This window comes from Hyposmocoma kahamanoa, unplaced genomic scaffold, assembly GCF_003589595.1.
Source record: "Hyposmocoma kahamanoa isolate Upper Pololo Valley unplaced genomic scaffold, ASM358959v1 200, whole genome shotgun sequence".
NCBI lineage: Eukaryota > Metazoa > Arthropoda > Insecta > Lepidoptera > Cosmopterigidae > Hyposmocoma > Hyposmocoma kahamanoa.
In genome coordinates this window covers 883,602-906,960 of record NW_020653724.1, presented here as the reverse complement: position 1 = coordinate 906,960, position 23,359 = coordinate 883,602, and the positions used below count along the sequence as shown (strand labels likewise).

The window sequence follows — 23,359 nt, the reverse complement described above, 5'->3', positions numbered from 1 at the left end:
TTGTGGTCCAAAACGCCAGTGTGAGATTAGTCTGGCATCTTGAATTGTAGGAAGGACTATAAGTATGCTCCAGTGGCTAGAGCAAATCTTTAGTATCGACAGATCAAGACCAAATTACTCTGTTTATAAAATGTTTTCCACTGCATCGAATTTAAGGTAACATTATTTTTTGTTAAATGCGCAAATAATATTATCTTTCGTTCCGATAATCAGAGATGCTGTGTCAGTACAGTCAGCCACGTAGACATTTAAAACAACCACAATAAACACCACAACTAACCTGTCTGCTAATTAATATCGTGATAAAATGTTATTATTCGTTGAACTCGTCCTTTAATTTTAAAACTTGTTTAGCTCTTAAAGTAGTGGAGTAACAAAATATTAAAACAATCTCGTTGGCAAAGTTTGTTTAATGTTAAAAGTGAATGATCTGGTTCTTAACCGATTACGGCAAAAACAAGAGGGGAAAATGTATTTAACACAAGGTAGTACGCAAAGGTGCAGTACACACAACAAATTTCAATATATCTCTATTCTATAATAATAAGAAACTCTAAGTGGATGTAAGTGCGTAAACATTTCAATGTGCTATAAAATAAATTATATGTCTTAACCATTGACTTACAAATAAATGGACGACGGGTCTAATACAAAAACCACGAAAAAAAGTGCCAAGTCAACCTATTCGAAATTTAAATTGTATGTCATCGCAGTATCGCGCTGTCAGTAGAACAAATGAAAACTAAAGCGGAGTGTCGCGCTCTGTATACGATTTTAGCGCCTTACAAGTGCGGACACTTTTTAGCGCGGACCCGACGTCCATATAATTGTAAGTCAATGGTCTTAACGATAAAATAAACAAAAGTGCACGAAGGCGAATTTTGTGTGATACACAAGGGACTAATCAACTAACTGTTCTTTGAACAACTGACAGTATAGTCGTTTCCGCTGTTCGCAATGTCGTATATAAAAAAGAAATGTGAATACTATAATTCATATTAGATGTGATATAAATCAACAAAATATAACATCTTATCTATGGTAAAAATTAATAAAATAAAACAAGATAAAGAAGTGGAATTGCCTATACCACATGTAGTGCACATAAACACTTAAACTGATTATTTAATCTTGAAAACTCATCGAGATTATAGCTTGTGTTATGTCATGCTACACAAGACTCAATGACCTTACTATAGATTGAGAGATCAGCGTAATCAAATCGCAGTTCGAACTATCGGCAAGGCTTTAAAATCGTAGTGCGCCGAACGCCGGCGCAGCCACCGCCTGCGCTATAGTTGCGTTTATTTTTTTTTTTTTTAGTGCGGTTTCAGTGACTTCTATCCTATTGCGTGTTGCGAGAATACTAATATTTTAAAACTTTAATATTTGTATGTTTTTTTTAAATAGAAAGTGAGTCGTGATTGTTTAGACCCGACAATATGTCTACTAAACAAGAAAGTGATAATGAGACTGAAAATAAAAGTAAGTATCGACACTTCAGGGACAAAAGGGAGCACTTGTTAATTTTTATCAAAAATATATTAACGACGTGGGAGCCCTTCTCATACTCTTTTAAAATATCTACTCTCTTCTCTTCTCATTTTCTATTTTAATTTTTTTTATCGGTTTTGTGTTGAGCACATTTCATTTTATTGAATTGTATGTACTATTGTAATAACTCACCGAAGTAATAAAAAAATGTAGTTCACAATTAAATTAAATATCTGGCCGCACAGTAAAGAATTTCCCTGCATATAGAACACAGGAACATCAATGATGTCACTTACTACTCAAAAGCTCCAAAGTAGAACCATTTACTAACTCGTTGGCTCCTTTGGGAATCGAACCCGGGACCTCATCATCCAGTGCCCACATTGCAAACCGTTGGGCCTCCGAGACTACTTATCTTGTAATAAGGGATAAGAGCCCTCGATACCCTTTTGTCCGGTGGCGCAGTCAAGAGTATAAGAACAAAAAAAGGAAAGTAGTATTACCCTTACAGTCGCAATACCTGTATATCAAATCATACAAGAAGTGGAGAAAATGACGTCCCATTATTTATCCCATTCGCCGCCACAATCGCGACAGTTGCTCATAAAAGTTCCTTATTGGGTTCCTTTTCGTAATACTCTATGAAATTTAAGAGGTTATTCGAACAGTGTACTATTTTTAACCGACTTAAAAAAATGGAGAAGGTGCTCAATCTGACTGTTTTTTTGTGTATGTATGTTACGCGATAACTCCGGCGATAATTTGTGAACTGATTTTGATGATTATTTTTAGTGAAAAGAGGGTACCTCGGTATTGGTCCCATTTTTTTTATCATATAAAGTGACGGGACGAACAAGTCGTGCGCCTGATGGTAAGCTACACGCCTGTCCATAACAGTTACAGTGCCACTCAGAGCTTTAAATTGCAAAGATTTGAGACGCACTACCACTGCGCCCATCACCGTAAGACATAGGTTGACAAGTCCCATGTGCCTGTAATTTCACCAGCACCCTTACCCTTCAAAACCGGAACACAGTAACAAAGTAAAAAAGTAAAACAGTAACAGTAAAAAAGTTTATTGTTACAAATCGCTTTAAACCTTCGGGAATTCGGCATCGCATGCGCTACACGTGGCCTCGTAAACATTGTAAACCCGATTCGCCATAAAACACAGTAAACTGATTTTTGTTAGTACGTAAGGGTAGTACAGAGCTATTGATTTGAAATTAAATCTAAGGCTGCTTGAAAAGGACTCACGATCGTTATAAAAATAAAAAAAACACTACAGTCCAAATAGTACACCATTGTTAGATTGATTGTGTAATAAAGAATGTAATGTAAAGATTCAAGTACGCACTTTGTATCTGACAATTGCAATAAATTAAATAAATAAATATTAGACAACATCACATATCTGTTTCTGATTCTCAAGTAATAACTAAAGCATTTTGTGTTATGGAAATCGGAAACAACGACAATACCCGAAACACAATTAAGACAATGTAGAAAAGTTTGTTGATCTACACACATCAAAAGTGTCTAGGGATCAAGTGAATATTTTTGAAATAAAAATTATTTAAGCAATATTTACCAAATCCAGTCTTCCAGGACGACTTCTTACTTTAATGCTTATGTTTTATTTAACCGCTTACCCCTATATTTAATTAAAATAAACTAAAATTGATGTTTTTGCAAATTGTGGGAAAAAACTCGAAATTAACGGCGTCAATTAAATGACAAAAAAATGGCGAAAATGATGATTTTGCTCATTTTTATTGTAAAGATAAGAAAATTAATAATCTGTATTTCCACCATTAACACGAATCACACAATTACAGCGATTTGGCATGCTTAAGATGAGTTCATCAAAATCACTTTGAGGAATGGCCGCCCATGTGTTTTGTAACAAGTCAAAATATTGTTGTAGAGTATGTACGGTATGCATACTCGGCACAGCTCTTCTTTGAAGCATATCCCATGCGTGCTCAATTGGATTGAGGTCTGGCGATTGAGCAGGCCACGGCAGAACGTTGATACGAGCTTCGGCAAGAATGCGTGTTACGACTCTAGCCGTGTGTGGACGTACGTTGTCATGCATTAGTTGAAATGAATCACCCAACTGGCCTCGCAAAGGGATGATAACATCTGAAACAATCCTCTCTGCGTAAACTTGAGCATTGAGGTTACCCCTGATCCAATTGAGATCGGTTCCCCCACCATATGGATGAAATTCCTGACAATATCTCAAACGTTCATGACGTCCAGATGTTCTCCAAACTCGAGTACGTCTTGTATCCGGTCTCATACCGAAGCGGGATTCATCCGAAAAGCACACATAGCGCCAGTCTTCTTCCTCCCAGTTTCTGTGTTCGCGAGCCCATCGTAAACGGGTCCTGCGATTGCAGGGTGCAATAGGTGGAACTCTGAGCGGCCTTCGGGATTGCAGACCCACTTCACGTAAACGATTTCGGATTGTTTGATCGCTTATTAGTAAGCCTGAGGAGCTGTGGAGCCTCGTAACCAACATCATGGCGGTCATAGTACGATTCCGTCGAGCAGTATTTTGGATATACCGGTCCTGTCTGCGAGTCGTGATGCGAGATCGTCCTCCATGTCGCTCGGCCACGCTGCCCGTCATGCGATAGCGCGTCCAGAGGCGACTTATGACGCTCTGTGTAGTGTTAAGAGTGAAAGCCACAGCACGTTGCCTGGAACCAGCTTCCAACATTCCGACGGCTCGCATCATCACTTCTCGGGTTAAATGATGTCGTCTCTCCATAATAAAGTAAATTGTTTCGGTTCCGATGCAGATATTGTAATGATTTTGTCAAAACGCTATAACTCATTTTTATACAAAACCACATTGACAATCGATTTTCTTCTTATTATCGAATTTTAAACAATATTCCTTATTTAAATGTTAAAACTCACTAAAAAGTATCAATAGCGATACAAAAAAGTTAATATAATTAACCCTAATTGCAGCAATACTCTTAAACGTACTTGATCCCTAGACACTTTTGATGTGTGTATATTGCGATCGAACCTGGGACCTCAGAGATGGCGACACCATAAAAACCTGTGTGCAAGCCACTCGACAACAGAGGTCGTAAATCTTATCTTCTATTGTTTATTCTTAATTCACCTCACAATTGCAAATTGAAAAAACATATTAACTAAGTTACAGAATAATTCATTATCGATTTGATTAAAGTTGATATCAGTGAAATGGCAACACGAGTGGCAGCGACGAAGAGGCATTCAGGCTTTCGGGTAAAAAAACGGTATAACAGACGCTATAGTTTTTGACAATAAATGTATTTTCATGATATAATGGACTATCCATCTGATTATTGTTGATGTCAGTTATCAATCATCGCTATGGCATATATATATCTATTGAAACTTATTGTATATTCCCCGTCTATGGCGCAGCTGGACAAAGGCTCTTTATAGAATAGCCTCAGGTTGGTCGTCCTGAATAATGCTCTAAAGGAACGATAAAAACGTAAGAAAATAAAAATTCAAGCGTGTGATTCGAATAAAGGAATTTATATATGGCCGGCCATAAACTTGGCGTTAGAATGGTTAAATCGTAAAGATCTGAGGCGCACTGCCACTGGGCCCGTCACCCTGCGACATACGTTGACAAGTCCCATGTGCCTGTAATTTTACCAGCATTTGAAGGATAAGGACCCTTCAACACCGGAACACATTAATGCTGACAATACTGCTTGGCGGCAGAAATCGATAAGGTGGCAGTCTTCCCTGGACGAGCTCGTTCACAAGCAGCTCTACTGCTACGAACAGTCGCGGGTAAGAGCTGGTTTAAAAGAACTTATATGTCGACAATGCCTTTAAATGAGGCAGGTGTCATAATATTTGTCTGAAATAAAGGTAAATTGAATAAACAGAACCTCTACCTGCTCATGGCCTTGTCAGTCAGTTGGTTACAATGGCCGAATTTTGGAAAATGGGTATGGTACGTACTCAACACTTATTTACAGTACCGGGTGCAGAAGGTTAGGAACCTGATAATACTTCGCCGCATTAACACCTCACGCCGGCTGGTACTGATTATGAAGAAGCGCAAAATTATATATCTCGGTCACGTACTTTGACACGAAAGATACCGAGAGCTGTAACCACAGAACAATATATACAGTAGAAGTGGTTAGTTAGCATCTGACGGTGCCAACTATAGGTGTCGAAAGACCAATTTGAGCTCAATCGTCCATTATCGGTTTGTTTGGTATGGTAGTGTCAATCTTTTGCGCAAATTATCTAAAATCATAGAAAAATGCCATTCTATTCGTTCAGATGTTAATCGTCTGTCGTAGTCCAGCTACTAGCCGCAAGTACCGTCAATCTCATGTAGTAGAAAATCGCTTTAAGAATAATAAGACACGCTTTCTTATCGCTCACAATTTCATAAGTCTACTGATGTGCCTGTGCTCACTTCTCCTTATCATTTAACCAGACGGTAAATGACAAATGTAGTGGTAAGAAGATAAATGTGGAATAACGAATTATGTTGTATTGTACATACAATTTATTATTATTGTCATGTCAAGTTACAAAACACTTTTTGCAGTGTTTTGCTGAGACAAACATGTAAATGTAATTTTATTGTTTTACAATTTTTAATTGCATACACAAGTGTTGGGGTTTCCATTGTGGTAGATAGAAACTATATATTGCCATTTTACACGATCATGCCAAATCTGTCATGACTTACATTGATCGATCTTTTTATACAAGCCCTCATATGCCAGCCTTTTTAAGAATGTTGTCGATTTGATCTGAAAAACCTTTAGCGGTCGTGCTCTTCTAATGTTGCCTTCCACGTTGGATCATACATCCCTTTTCCACTTTACTTTCATTCATCCACTCCATGAGAGCAAACCACTTTGAGAACAAAACATACCTTTTCTATTTTAGTCACCACGTCATTTTGTTAACCGGGATAAAAAAATACAAAGGTTAGTTCAACGATACGCGCTCCGAGCTCAAGTTGATCTTTTTGGCTTTTATTTCATTGAAAGAATAGTTTCATATTCTTACTTACCTTTATTTTTTTACGTTATTCAATTACTCTGTACTCAAATGGTACAGTCTGTTTATGTTCACGGCTCTTTTTATATTCAGAGTTGAACCTACAGTCACTGAACCTTTGAAAACCCTGGTTGAAATTTTATAATATATTTAGGTAGGTTAATGTATTGTCCTGTGTAGATTATTATTGCGTTACTTTGGGAAAGTAATTTAAAATGAAAACTAATGTATCGAAGAAAATCTAATTTGTATTTGGCACACGCACATATACAATGTACATAAATGTCCACAACGAAATTATTTAAAATAACTTTTTTCCGTGCTGCGCGCTTTGTTTACAAATATAGAATAATATATAAATAGAATATATAAAAATTGTATTCAAATAATGTTGTAATCATCGTCGCTACTACATTATCCAATGTATTCACAGTTTGTCGCTGTTTTCTAACGGCCACGGGAGCAATTGCTAATATTTGTTTGAAGGTCGGTCTTATTGCGGTAGGGAGTAACACATTTCCCTCTTGTGGATTTACTTTTATGACCGCAATTACGTGATCTCAGTAAAGTGTCTGTTTGCAGACTTCAGTGCAACATCCTAAGTTTTTTATCATTTTGAGCTTCATTACGTCATCCTGGATTTATCTTAAGATTGAGAAAAATAATTCCTTAGTTCAGTTCTGTAGGGAGACAATCCCAGGACTTCTTCAAATAGTACCCACTGCTGAACCGCTAGCTGCTGAAGCATAGTGACGAAGGCTTTACTCGATGCTTGTACGCGTTGCAGAGCCACCGGGACTGGGCTTGCGGCATGCACAGGCAGGACTGCTGTTCTTCGCCATGGTGATCTGCTTTGCCATGCGGGTCAACATGAGTTTAGCCATCGTCGCCATGACGTCACCCTTAGATGATAATGTTCGTTTTTATCCATTTTATACATATTTTTTTATTATATTCAATCGCAATTTAGGTCTATAACAACAATTTCCTTCGTTAAGCTCATGCTTCATGCTTACTGTTTTAGTATTGATACGCCATGGGATACGCCTGATATCGCATTCGGCTTTGAAGCCTGGCCATGCGGTCATGCCCTAGAGTGCCCATAAAACCTCACGTATTATATGACGTCAATCCAAGTGACGAGATAATGAGATCTCATTCGGAGATGCGGCGGGAGGCAAAATGAATTATTCAAAATATGCCAAGGACTTGATATATTGACAAATAAATACTTCTGTTATCGGATTGCAAAAGTGCTGTGTTTCGGCAACAAATATTAGTTCGTACATTGATTAAATGGGGAAGAGATGTCAAATGGGGTGGATTTCATAAGTAGCATCGAAGCAAAACTAAAAATTGTTACTCCCACCACATCAAGAATTTCAAGACGTTCTTTATCAATAGATTTTAGTCACTATTCTATTTATGTATAATGCATTGCTGTAATCGTTGGTGCTATTATATATTATTTTTTGTTGAACCTAATTAGAAAACAACTCATAATTCCTAGAAGAATAATTTTTCTTTATTGAATATTTCTTTATTTGAAAAATTGGTCAGGTTGTTTTACATAGTGCCTTCAGGCGTAAGTTCATGTATTTATTTTATTCTCCGTGCTCCACAGTCTTTCGATTGGTCAACAAAGATCCAGAGTGTGATCCTGTCGTCCTTCTTCTGGGGCTACATCGTGTTACAAATTCCCGGAGGGGAGATGGCGGCCAAATTTGGAGGGAAGATCCTCATCACCACTTGCATCGCTGTCAACTCTGCTGTCTCGTTGTTGATACCCATTGGATCATATGTCGTAAGTATACGAGTAGTATACTTAAATTAGATGCGTAAGTCTACACGAGAGAGAATTTTATTCAATAGGAATTGCGAAAACTAAAAATGTTTATTGTTTGTATTTTATAACATTGTTTTCCTCGTTGATTGCATTGAACCATATTCAAGATAAAGGATAAAAAGGGACTTGGTAAATGATTGTAAACCGTTTTATGATTTCATATAATTTTTATTTTATCCTTTATATTCGTATTCAAATTATAATGAAAGTGTGATTTCGAAAACTATCCCACGCGTCTGTTATATTACTACGAGCAAACACTTAAGAGTATTTAAATCTGTTATATAAGCTTAAGAACTGTTTGTTACTGGTTATTGTGTAATAAATATATAAGATGTTTGACTTCAGGGTGGTTGGCAACTGGTCTGTGCGTGTCGCGTTCTACAAGGCTTAACTCAAGGTTTTTTGTATCCTTCAATGCACAACCTGATTGGGCAGTGGGTGCCTCTTGAGGAAAAGAGCCGGCTCGGCACTCTGATATACGCGGGTAAGTTTTTAGTTGTATTACTCATCTTTATAAAAATTTTTGGCCGCTCTTTACGTTGCAACCTTTTCGTATCATGAACATTTTCATAATTCCAAGTAGGTATTATTAGACATTGATGACGCAATAAGGTAATAATTTTATGCAAAAAAGGACCTTATTGCGTTGCCCGATCCCTATTTTTAACACGATGACTGCGATCTCTCAAAATTGACCATATATACGTATGACTATTATGTAAAATAAAAAGCACATGGTTTCAATACAAGGTATTTCAACGCGAGTCTAGATTTTAGGAAGTGAAGTATTGTGAAATTCGCGCGCTGAAATTAATAACAGGCTGAGAAAATATGACACAGGTCCGATTTCGACAAGCACCCGATGGCGACTGACGGGGCAACGGTCGGCGCGGCGTGTCGTCACACCGCTGGGAAATTTGCAAATTTTGAGATAAATGTGAATTTAATAATTTATAGGGCTTTAGTTCGAAACCAAAATTTTGCAGGTTCTCTGTAGAGTACTTAAAGAGAAATATCTCCATATAAAAATTATTTACAAAGTTAGATATTCTATTCTTAAACAATTCGTTCTAGACTTTTATTTTTGCTTACTTTCAGGATTTTATATTATCAGATAAAGTACATCCTGTCGTGTAACGATTTAGCACATTTTTTAGACAATATCCTTAGGTTTATCGTATATTTTTTAGTAAGACCGCAATTTAATAGTAAATACCTAACCATTTGAATTAGGAAAACAGTTTCTCCCGCTCCTCCTCCTCCTTTAAATAGCCCTGCGCTAGGGAAACCCTATATCGCCATAGTGCCATGGACACACTCACATAGACAAATTGAAATTACACCCAAACTTATGAGAAAAATAAATAGGCCATAAAAAATCTTTCTCCCGGCCGGCCGAAAAAATCGATCACAGGATCTCTGCGTGACACTCCAGCATGGAGACCGTTTGGCCACGGAGACAGTTAAGATTACAATATTCATCTATAAGTTACTTGCAGCAAGAATGATCCATAGCCGTACGATCCATAGGCTGTTATAAATAATTAACAACTATTTTCTATTGTATTAAATTGTAATTATGTAGACAAGTTTAGATAGCTTAATTAACTAGGTAAACCTTCATCCAAAATGTTACAAAAGTTTTGAATATTTTGAAGAATCTGGTCATTCAAACCGCATCTGCACCTATATAACCGCTCACGCGGTACATGCAGCCGTAGACGCATACCACACCTAGAGGTGCCGGTGATGATTTTATACCGATTTATCGGATATCGAACTTACAACAGGTAAAAGAACTAATATTAATTGCTATTTCCGTAACTACTCTAGCAAGCCATAAAGTTTTTAATGCCTGGGTCTGTCATTTAAAAAAAATAAACAACTTCAAAAATACGCCACGACAATCGTGTGTGTTATTGTTTGGGCTGGTGATTTCGGTGTTTATTTATTGAAAACATACCGCAAGTAGCGTTTTTTAAGTTTACCCTGAATATAAATGTTTATAAACTATACTTTAAGGAGTGATTTCATGGTAAACTTTAGAACTATCTGGTTAAATATTATATCTTCGAATGAAGCGATTCACATAGTAGTGATCAAACTTCAGTTCAAGAAGTTCGTTTGATCATCTATAAATTAAACATTGCTAAGAGGAATATAAATAAACTAGCTATTCTTGACTATCGTCTTCATAAACGCTTCTATCATAAGACTCTGGTAGATATTAAATTTGCTATTTGCGAGGTTTAAAATTAGAGTGAAACAAAAATATTCTACTAAAGTTTATTATTATATAATACAGAACTACCTCATTATATTGCTTTTCAAATCTACGAGCATTTAGTGTTCAGAAATGTCTCGATTTCAAGTGTTATTCAAGTTTAAAATCTTTGCAATAAAGACTTTGATTAGTGATTTTATAAAACAATTGATCAGGTTGAACTTAGAAATAATTTCCATCCAGAGACGCATCGCAATCGCGGAACGCTCTGTGGCGGCATGTGTCCACTGCTGCATGTATCGCGTGAGCGGTTAGGGATGGCTTCCCAGCCCACGTCTAATTTCCCATTGATGGAACGGGGAAGGCGAAAACAAGTGGCAGCAATACTCCAGACACGACCGGACTTGTGCTTGGTACAGCTGAAGCAACTGTTCAGGTGTGAAGTAAGCCTTTTCTTGAAAAGCATGCCAAGCTTCCTGGCCGCATTTTTGGTCATAGATTCAATGTATCTGTCGAAGTTCAGATTGGACGACAGATACATTCCAAGTAGCTGGAGACAGTCGGCTATCTGTATGGCTATATCACGACAAGTCGGAATCAGGTGGTCAAGGGGACTCTATTCGTTTTGTAAAGAATAAACACGCCTGCGTTTTGGTAGCGTTAAATTTGACAAGATTGGCATCACCCCAATCGGATACTGCCTTAAGTGTCTGATTCAAACGATTTTCATAACAACAAAAATCGCTAAATCGTATTAAATATTTTGCCTCAAGCATGATGTTTTGTTGTTCTAGTTAAAAAAAAAATCAAAAATGTTTTTATTTAAAGAAACAATCGTTACAATTTTGTGGCTCGAGAATCTCTTTCAAGCAATAATTGTGCTATTTTTGTACTTGTGCTAGGGATTTCCGCTCTTCCTTCTTTTAAACAATATCTAAATTTAAGATTGAGTGATTAGAGTTTAAATAATAATATTTAATATTATAACATACAAATATATATAATAAACCTACACATATGTACACATACATAAATACACATACATACACATGTTTACGTACATATTTAGGGATTTTGTGTTATATTTTAGATGTAAATTATTCCAGCACTTCGAAAAGATATTCAGTATCCTCATAATCCAATGATCGTAACCACGTTGAGAGCGTAGATTTCAAGTCATACAAGTTCAATGGGTGTAGATTTAGTACTTTATTTATTATAATATAGAGATAACAGTATTGTCGGTTAAATTGTTTACTGGCAAAGGTGGTACATACAGTTTGATGCGGCAACACAAAGTTTTTTCTTCTGTTCCTCAAAAATTAGATAATGCTCACATTTTTATTTGTATATTACTATAAACTAATTAAGTTTTGGTAATATCGTAGTACATAAAACATTTCATAATAATAAATAGTCCGCTAAAGTGCTAATGGCACCATTATAGCTAATAGTGGAGCATGGGCGAGCAATAATTCAACGGTTAAGAAAAAATAACGATTTAGGGAGTCGCTCCACTTACCGACACAAAAAACTTTATATCGATATAACAAGAGCGAAAAACGACACTGTAGGATCCTAGGACGCTGTCCGATTATGTGCAGGCCTTAACGGCTTAACGGCCGCATTGACATCTGGACGGCCACGTCCTCAACGCCAAAATGGCCGCATCGACGCCCAAACGATCACATCGACATCAAAAGGGACGCGCCGACGTCACAACAGCCACGTCGACACCAAAATTGGTGCGTCTACGCCAAAACGACCGCGTCTATGCTACGTCGACGGCGAATCATAATCTGATCTGTGACAAACTGTGATAAGACATGACCGCCTCAAACCATTGTCAGCTTTTACTCTTCATTTTTTCCATGTTGTGACAAATTTATCACTAGAGCATTAAGTTGGACTCATAAAGCTGCAAACACAGCAAATAAAAAAGCCCCACTTTAAGATGAAAATAAGGTCATAACAAGCAAAATAATAATCGTGTTGTCTGTTTAAACGTTTTAAACGATTTGTTTCTCATGAATTTAATGCCTTTTGGTCGGGTTACTTGTCTTACATGGCACACGTAATTGGAATTATAATTTTATAATGTGCCATAGATTGATTGATTGATAAAAAAAAATTAAACTTTGCGTTAACGATAGCTATTTATCCAAAAAAAACTATACTTTATTTAGTTTACATATCGAAGAAATTCAAGGGTACGAACAAACTACGAACTTTTCTATTTTATATTGTAATTTGTATGACTAGTTTTGATAAGCATAAATATCTTGCAGGAGCGCAGTTTGGTACAGCTCTCCAGCTCATGGCATCTGGCTTCATAGCGGAGGCATGGGGCTGGTCAGGAATTTTCTATGTAGACGGGACATTAGGAGCCATATGGGTAGCGATCTACGTATTTATCGGATCTTCATCACCACAGAGCTCCACGATGATCAGTGAAAAAGAGAGGAATTACATCCATAGGTCGTTGGGACACGAGGGTGGACACAAAGTAAATAAAGATTTTTGTAATTAACATACTTAGCTGCCGTAACATCCCAGAACCTACTGCTGGAGTATGAGCTAAAAGTATAAATATAAAAATATAATAATAATATACTTACTATCAAGTTAATTTCATTTGAATTGATTGTATAAAACAATCAGTTTTAGACGACCTTGAATTTTAGATTTTGGACATTTTAGATAGCTTCTATGGTAAAACAGAATCTAAATACGTATTCCTTGATGATCTCTATCACAGCTTCTCTGACGAATTTGAAGTTGTGTATGCGTTAAATTGTATTTCTACAATTCTTGCCTCTTTTCACAGAAACTGTCAACCCCATGGAAGTCAATTGCGACGTCTATGCCCTTCATATGTCTGACCATCACGCACTGTGGTCAAAATTGGGGATTTTGGACACTCATGACTGAGATGCCTTCTTATTTCAACCAAGTTCTTGGCGTCGATATTAAATCCGTAAGTAATTCCTAAAAACTTATCTACAAAAAGATTCGTGGAATATAGAGATAATTTTAAAAGGTCATTGTTTTTAAATATACCTACAACCACTAGCTGAATTATGCTTGGATTTAATTCAAACTTTCGTAAACGTTCAGTACACTTTTCAGAACGGAATGATGTCGGCCCTTCCGTACATAGCCATGTACCTGTTGAGTTTCCCACTCGGTTATCTCGCTGATCTTTCCCTCAGGAAGAAATGGCTCAGTATCTCTGCCTCAAGGAAATTATCAAATTCTATTGGTAAGTAAAGTCACTGGAAGTTGGGAATAATAATGGGCCTTCTTATTATGTGACATGGAATGGAATTTAAATTCAAGTGTAAATGTGGTAATACCGTTGCTTACACCTGCGCTACGGACTCACATGTGGCACAGTCCTTCACCAATACATAAGTTCGTGTGGCAATACTTTTAGATCATAACTCGTCCACGGAGAACTAAAGTGTTTCTAATACTCTACTGAAAGCGTATGCACAGAGTCAGATATGTATTAACTGATAGATTACAAATGTGGACAAATACCTTGAACCCTAGTAATTTGGAACATTCCGTAACTTGGAAAAAATAACTCTTCTATACACAAATCGAACATTGATTAGGCATTTATGTAAACGAATTCGTCGTCATTTAGATAAGATGAGCTGATTTCCTTCTCATTTAAATATCGTAATACGATATAAGAAACCTTACAGGCTTCTACGGTCCAGCTGTGGCCTTGATAGGGCTATCGTACGCACCAGCAGGCAGTGTGTGGGTTGCCGTTATTTTATTGACTACAGTCGTTGGATTGAATGCCGGTCATTACACTGGATTTTTGGTAAGTCAAGTTATTCCTATTACCAAATTTCTATTTGTTTTCTATGGTATGCTTAGACAAGCACTACTGGCACATGTAAAGTAACATGTAAAGGCCGTGAGAGTTTCCATCTACTGGCCTTCATCTTTAATTAAAAAGTGGCACTCAGTGAGTTCAGTAGACTATGGGAAGACTGAGCTTGTATTATGCACAAATATTAATTTGTGTCGATTTACTTGCTAACATACCTTTTCATATTTAAAATGGTAAAATCCCGCCACAAGGCATATTGTTGGCTGCAGACCGTCATACTTTACTGATTTTTGTTCAGTTGGTGCACATAGATATGGCTCCGAACTTCGCCGGCACTTTGATGGGCATCACTAACTTCTTTGCGAACATCGTCTCAATCGTCGCTCCCCTTGCAGCTGGTGCTATTTTGCATGACGTGGTAATTGCTAAGAATAATTCATTATATTTGAAAAACCTCAAAGTTGAAGGTGTATTGAAAGTCAGTGGAGATGTTTTTCTCTGCAATTTGGCAACAAGATCTAATTCAATATCTAATATTATTACAATAACTTCATTTCTTTTTATAATGGTTACTTTTATAATCATACATTTAATTTAGCTTTAGATTCTATTTTTGTTTTATTATAAGTACTTCTTAAGTTTGAAGAGGCAATATTTCTCCATGGTTTACATACACGTTTTCGGGCACATGTTTTTATTTGGTCCACTTAAGTGACTCTTATAATCTGTCTTGCTTGCCCTTTCCTCCTTTCTTTGTTTCTTCAATAGGGACAATATAGCACTGTGTTTCTGTGACCTAGACCGATGCAACCCAGTGGCGTCATGTGTTCTATGTATCGTCAGCAATATACATCGCCGCAAACACGCTGTTCATCGTGTTTGGAACCTGCGAGCTGCAGAAATGGAACGACGTCTCTGGACAGAAAGATACTTCAGGTACATTTCTTTAATAATTTGAGGTTAGTCACGGGCTTGGAGTTTTGGTGTTGCTTGTCCGCAGTGCTAAACTAATAAAGGAGTTATCAGCCAATCCCAAAATTTTATACAAACGTGTTCAAAAGCTGAAATAATCACACACGACAAAAAGTACCGTAAAATTATCATTTTCCATAATAAATCCGTGTATATACACTTATTTATTCTCTTTACTTATGAATTGGCCGTTTAAAGTGAACAGGTCGATCTAGGCTAGACCAAGCCTAAACTTATTTATTAGACTAATTATAATCTCCACCTGTAATCTAATGTAATGTTACGTTACTGACGGACTCGATTGACGAATATTTCAAATTGCTTAACAGTGATGGTTTTGTTGTATGATCTATAGGTAATATTGTTGGTAGAAAAAAAAAACATTTCAAGTAATAAGAAAACATCATAGTGTTGCATGTATGTATGTCCTTCGAAATAACGTTTTTTTTTTTGCAATTAAGACTAATTTTTTGTACCTGGTAGTGCATTACTGAATCAAACGAGGTTCTTAATTTATTGAATAATGTTATGAACTAAATACTTTATGAGTGAATGAATGAAATGTTCTTTATTTCACATTAAATGATCTATGACTACACAATACAGTAAAGTAACACACCTAAAACTGTTTGATTTTAAATACAAAACCACCATGAGACTCAGTTACAGTAACTAAAATAACGGATAACTCACATGTTTCGAACCAATTCGTGGCCCTTAATCATGAGATTCCGTGGCGGTGACTCGAACCTAGGACCACGATTCGTTCGAAACATGTCGAGCAAAAATTCGATTAAATACTTGAGTTATCCGTTATTTCAGTTAATATAAAATTGTTTGTTGTGAAATTTGTCAAAAGTCAAAAATCTTAACAGTTCTTGTCTTTGATTATCAATTGAAACATCATATCTATATAAATGTGAATATTTGGTCTCACCAATCTTTTATTTATATGCTTTCAATCCACGACTGTAATTTTTTCTTAAATTCAACTTAACGTTCACCTACCAAACCAACGATAAGCATTTAAAAATACTATTTATTTTTATTGAATTGATATTCAATTCTTTTTTGTGAAATTACTCCACTAGTTTGTTATAATTATTAATACAAAGATCAAAGACTCAGAAAAAACAAAAGACGTCGGTTCGAATCCGACCGGATCGAAGGAATTTTTTCTGAGTGTTTTTTCTGAGTGTTCGATCTTTGTATTAATAATTATAACAAACTAGTGGAGTAATTTCACAAAAAATAATTGAATATCAATTCAATAAAAATTTAATTAATAGAGTGAATAGCGACATCTCTCGCCAGGACTGGTAGCTGTAAAGGTACTAACTGGGTGATAAATCTGTCATAGATTTCTCATAGATGGCGCTACGACTAAAAAGTCGTTGAAAGACCAAGTACAAAGACACGACGCAAGCACATAGAAAAATTCGTGAGGTCCGTTGGTTCGTTCCGTGACTTAGTTGGTATAGCGTCTGGCACGGTATGCAAGAAGACGTCAGTTCGAATTCGACCGGATCGAAGGAATTTTTTCTGAGTGTTCGATCTTTGTATTAATAATTATAACAATAATATTTATGTTTAACATACATCTTTCTTGGCCGACCTTCCATATATCGTTTATTTGGAAACACCTTAATATGGTCCATATTATTTCGCGTATATAACAAAATACTCATTTTATTACAGATGAAGAAGCTTCGAGGAAACACGTGACGGTACTCGGAGAAAGTGAAGTAGTACTGTAAATTTAGTTAGCGGTGATCAATCATTGTATTATATTCATTTGTTTTTCACGTGCGAATATTACTAGATAAAAATGAATGGAAATTGCCTATCAAATGCATACATATACCTACAGTATTTTGATATTGAAACTTTCATATGAATATGATTTTGCATACAAAATTTGTATGTGCTATTGTATTAATTATATTCGGTTAAGAATCGATTTAGGTAAAAGGCGACAAATACATTTTTTACTATTAACTAGTAATGTTTGTGGAATTTTTATTCATAGCGCTAATGTTGATCTCTAAAATCAATATTAGTTCCACCACTTGTAGCCTTTGCCTTAAAACAAATATAAAGTGATGATGTACATTTTTAAATACACATAAGAATAGTTGTTTTATTAAAAAAATAATATCGTTATTTATTATGGTTAACTTTGTTGTTTTCATATTTTTTATTATATTCTCTGTTCCAAAATTAATCTATTAAATAACTGTAGGCTACAAAAGAAAAATACTTTACATACCATTACTCTAGTCTCTCACTAGGGCAGGCTTCCACTCTCTATGTTACTGAAAACTTTCTTTCACATCTTCCAATCGCATCAGTCTCCTAGTAATATGAATGATATATTGTACATTCGCTCTATAAAGTTGTGCCCTCAGTTTAACAATAATCTTTCTACATAATATGACCTAATTGTCAAACAAATAATTTACAATACATCATATCGTTTTTTATAAAAATATTAGTGATGTCGACGTTGGCGCATGCACACGTAAATAAAGTGTATCCAGTCATCATGTCGTATCCACTCAACAACACGTCTATGTTGTGTTTACAACGTAAACTAGGTCTCACCGATTGCTTGGCATCATCCACCTCAGTGATAGGTAAGTAAATCTATAATGTGGTACTCCAGACCGGTTTCAGCAGAATAAAGACCCTTTTAGCTGTCTGGGTTCTCAAATCGATGTTATGGTCCGAGTCACCTTGCTTGGTTATTGAACTGCCTGAAGGATTCTAAATGTATGTAACATTTAAAATCTTCTCTATATTGTGAAGTAGCATGAAGAGCAGTAACAGAAGTCAAGTGAAACATGTGTTATGCTGCCTGGTAGAAAAGATATTCTTAGTGTAAATTCGCAAACTTAAATTCTGTGTTGATTCTATCTAAGATCAGAGATTTTTATGCTTGGCTTGCACTGGCTTGACATTAGTGGAATTTGCGCTGTATTACGGTCTAGTCGCGATCCACCTATGTATATGTCCTACTGTAAACTGAAAATGAAGTTTTATTGACAACAACTGTTAAGTACCCTGTTAAGAAATAACGATTTAGATTTTTCACTGACTGATCACCCTTGCCAATGTGTGGACTATATTACTCTTGTTAGGAAGCTAGTATATTACGGAGTAAATGGCAAGGCGTTGGAACTTGTCTCGTCATATCTTAACGGTAGAATTCAGAAAGTAGACATAAATGGGGTGACTTCCTCGGGTTCCCGGTAAAAATGGGTGTTCCGCAGGGCTCAATAATTGGACTGTTCTTATTTCTCATTTATATTAATGATCTACCATTCTTTGTTAAGGACCTGATGCCGACGATGCTTTTACGTTGCGGCTATCACAAATTAACTTATTTCTCGTAAAACAAAACTCCACTTTTCACTTGACATGTATATATATATATATATATATATAGAACGATCAACATGACAACCAAACAAAGAAACAAAAATAATAAACGAAGGAGGCCGTAACATATCTCCCAAGCAATGCGCGGCTATTCACATTCAGGATCAGTCGGGAGATGGACGATTTATATAGCTGGCCGCCGTAAGACGCCACCAGCAGTGCACACGTCAGCAACCCGTACTCGCCCATCTGCACCTGGGAACACTTTTATTACTATGCCCTTTGGTCAGATGTTGCGGGGTAATCCGGGGTCGACGATGATGACCACGTCGCCGTCTTTCAAATCCGGTTTTTCGAGGACATGTTCTCTGGGCAGTTTTTAAGTTTACCCTGAATATAAATGTTTATATAAACTATACTTTAAGGAGTAATTTCATGGTAAACGTTAGAACCACTCAAAAGGAATATTATCATATTTATCCAAGTACACCAAAAATTTCATTATATAGTTTATAAACATTTATATTCAGGGTAAACTTAAAAAAACGCTACTTACGGTATGTTTTCAATAAATAAACACCGAAATCACCAGCCCAAACAATAACACACACGATTGTCGTGACGTATTTTTGAAGTTGTTTATTTTTTTTAAATGACAGCATGCATTAAAAACCCAGGCATTAAAAACTTTATGGTTTGCTAGAGTAGTTACCGAAATAGCAATTAATATTAGTTCTTTTACCTGTTATAACTTCGATATCCGATAAATCGGTATATAATCATCACCGGCACCTCTAGGTGTGGTATGCGTTAAGTGCAGGATTTACAAGAGTTATACACCATAACTGCATTTTATTTGAGATGTTTTTATTGGTAGTACGGAGAGTATTTATTTAGCAATGCAGAATAATAATTTTTATTTATAAAAACTTGTATTTAAACTGAATGCTTTTCTAATTCGCGAAACCAAATAGCCGCCATTTTGCGGTAAGAGGAGCGTATCCGACTGAACGAATCCGAATGAACCAATTTTGAAAACATTTATGCCACTTCTCCGTGATTTTCTCCAAAACATATTTTTCATACTCTTCGACAGCCTTTTCACGTGATGAAAATCGTTGACCGCGTAACTGGTTCTTCATTTTTGGAAATAAATAAAAGTCACATGGCGCCAGGTCGGGACTGTAAGGGGGATGGCTCATAAGGTCAACGTTGTTCATCTTCAAAAATTCATTTGTCTGTGTGGCCGTGTGAGAACTGGCATTATCGTGGTGCAAGATGATATGGCGTTTACAGTTATTTTTACGGAGTTTGTCAATAGTTTCCGGCAAACAAACGGTAGTGTTCCAATCACTATTCACGGTACAACGATTCTCCAAAGCAACAGTAGCCACATGTCCAGTTTTATAATACCTCAAGAAAACACTTAATAAAATCCATACAGATAAATCAAAATACTACCTTACCAAGGATTTATACAAAATATCCGCGGCGCCACATATTGGCTCCGACAAAACAGATTGAACCACCCACGATTAAATGTACGGAAACCGGCCTGCGCAAATAACCGCGCCCTGATAGACTCCACCTGAACACACTCCATGAGCAAATGATGTACATCCTCAGGAATCCCACATACTTCGCAATTCGGTGAGTTCACGCTCCGCATCAAATACAAAAATTTGTTTGATGGAACGTGTCCGGATCGAAGCCTATGCGCGCTGACAATTTGACCCCTGCTTAACTTAACATGGCCAAACCACGGGACACGAGGAGGCTCACTCTGTATGGTTTTGTACCAGATTTCTTTTTCCTGGGACCTCACGTCGAAATATTCCTTCCAACGGGAATGGAACTTGCTTTTATAGTTTGCAACCACTTCAGAGAAGTCAGGCACAATGTCAACCTCAGGTCCCTCTGAAGCAGCCGCAAAGGCTAACCGGTCCGCTTCCCTAACAAGTCAATATGTGACGGCACCCATTGTAACTTCAGGCATCTCCCACTAGTCACAACATTATTTATTTGTTGTAAAATTGTATAAGCTAAGGAAACACACCGTTTGCCATAAGTACAGCGAACTATAATGTTGAATGGCACATTTACTGTCGATCAAGATTACCACATTTTGACAAATTAACGTCTCCATATACGACAACGCCTCAGATATTGCATATAACTCTGCCGACATTATTGTTACTCTAGAAATAATTTTAAAACCTGCCCTCTTGTTATTGAGTGGGTCAAAAAAAGCTGCCCCGTTTTTTATCACCGCACTTAGAGCCATCAGTAAATATTTTAAACCAAACCGAATACTTTTCTTGTAATTCTAAAATTACATCCATACGAAGAAAATCACTATTATACGTACGTTTAACATGAGATATACATTCCTACGTGTAGGATAGTATGTTATCTATATATCTATCTAGGGTTCCATGTGGCGGCATTTAACAGACTTAAAATTGCGTCACGAGGCATCTTTGTTTGCGAATCGTCGTACTTCATTTTCAGATGTATTAGATGTGTTATTACATTCATTTCTAAACAGTTGGTGCACATAGAAATGGCTTCGAACATCGCCGGCACCTTGACGAGCGTCACTAACTTCTTCGTGAACATCGCCTCGTTGGTCGCTCCCCTTGCAGCTGGTGCTATTTTGCACAACGTGGTAATTGTTACGGATACTTCTATTTATATTTGAAAAATCTAAATAAACCTGTTGAAGTGAATGTCAGTAATGATAATTTTTATTTACGTTGGCAGCAATGACCTAATTGAATGTCTAGTATTGTTACAACCAGTAGTTTTCTTAGCTTTAATACCTACTTTAATTTTAAGGTATGTGGTTATTAGAGATAATATTTTTCCATTGCTGACGTACATATATATATTTTTATCTATGGTCCACTTAAGTAACGATTATGATTTGTTTTTTTGCTCCTTCCCTGTTTTTTCTTCGTTTCTTTTTTAGGGACAATATGACAATGTATTTTTGTGACCTAGATCGATGCGATGCAGAGGCGTCAGGTGTTCTACGTGTCGCCAGCGATATACATCATCACAAACACGCTGTTTCTCATGTTTGGAACTTACGAGCTGCAAAAATGGGACTGTCAGAAAAACACTTCAGGTACATTTCTTGTTAATTTGAGGTCACTCACGGTCTAGTAGTTTTGTTTGTATTATAGTGTCGCATGTCCACATTGCTATCCAGTGAAAGATACATATATCAGTCAATCCTAAAATTTTATACAAACATTTTTAATCGCCTGTCACATTATTATTATGAATTCCTATCGTTAATTTTCGTAATTATGTCTTAAATTATATATAATGTTGCGCGTCGTATTCATTCTAACCATTTACAATCTTAGATATTTATTTTATTGTTGTAATGCAAACGAACAGACGAGCCATTTGATGGGAGATGGTTATCATCGCCCATAGGCTTCTGCAACGTCAGGAGAGCTGCCTATGCGTTGCCAGCCATTAAAAGCCCTGTTGACATATTTTTTGAAGAACCTATTATGTTGTCGTTTGCTATTTGCGTTGTACTTACAGTTTTTTGTAGACAGGTGGCTACTTAACTTTTCTACTTAACGATCGACTTTCAGCATTTCGTGTATTTGGAAATATACTAATACTTCAGTTGATTGACTGTCAGGATGTCAGGATTCAATTATTTTTGGTGAAATTACTCCACTAGTTGGTTATAATATTAATACCAAGATCGCACACTAGAAAAATTCCTTCGGTCTGGCTGGATTTAAGCCGATGTCTTCTAACAAACCGTGCTAGACGCTGTGCCAGCTAAGGAACGAACTAACGTACCTTACGAATTTTTCGATGTGCTTGTTGAAGATCTTTGTTTTTGGTTTTTAACGCCTTTTTTGCCCTTACTAATGCACTATTATTCTAGTAATTATTTTGCGCAAATAACGAAGGGTTCATTTTTATTACAAATGTAGAAGCTTCAAGCAAAACAAATCGGTATATGGAGAAAGTGAAGTAGTTCTATAAATTTGGGTCAGCGGTGACCAATGATTGTATTATATTAATTTGTTTTTTAATACAGTTTCTCTAAACGTGGTATTTTTCGTACTACAAATTGTGCCGAAAGTTGGATTTTTCGCACTAGTGCTTTTTACTTTTCCATTTTTTTTTAATTTACTGCTGTTTAAGACTTAAACATAGAACTAAAGAGGTTGTATAATTATTTAATATTTATGTGCTTTGTGACGTAAGCCCTTCGTCATTAAAACTTATATTTACTTACAAACATCTTATTTGTTTAAATTGCATAGGTGTTTTATAAAACAACAACAATAAAGATGGCTGATTGAGTACTAACAATGACCGGAGGTGAGTATTACGCGAGACCGCTGCGCGCTGCGCCACTAAAATAGTAATTTTAATGTGGCTGAATACTGGCAACAGTTGCCATTGTACTCTGTATTGTATGTATTAATTTATACCAGACAAAGAAATAAAATGAGTTCTTTTTAATACTGTTTTGTTTTATTTTCAATGTAGT

The 23,359-nt window shown here is 36.3% G+C and overlaps 1 protein-coding gene across 1 annotated transcript; it reads left to right on the top strand.

Annotated features, from left to right (window-relative positions):
* The first annotated feature begins 1,267 nt into the window (after positions 1–1,267).
* Positions 1,268–17,393, top strand: LOC113226745 (putative inorganic phosphate cotransporter). The gene is made up of 11 exons (XM_026459473.1): positions 1,268–1,485; positions 7,337–7,464; positions 8,174–8,353; positions 8,744–8,882; positions 12,911–13,128; positions 13,450–13,599; positions 13,752–13,884; positions 14,336–14,460; positions 14,771–14,890; positions 15,273–15,408; positions 17,143–17,393. The coding sequence occupies exons 1-11, from the start codon at positions 1,443–1,445 to the stop codon at positions 17,199–17,201; spliced, it is 1,431 nt and encodes a 476-aa protein (XP_026315258.1). The 5' UTR covers positions 1,268–1,442; the 3' UTR covers positions 17,202–17,393.
* The last annotated feature ends 5,966 nt before the right edge of the window (positions 17,394–23,359 follow it).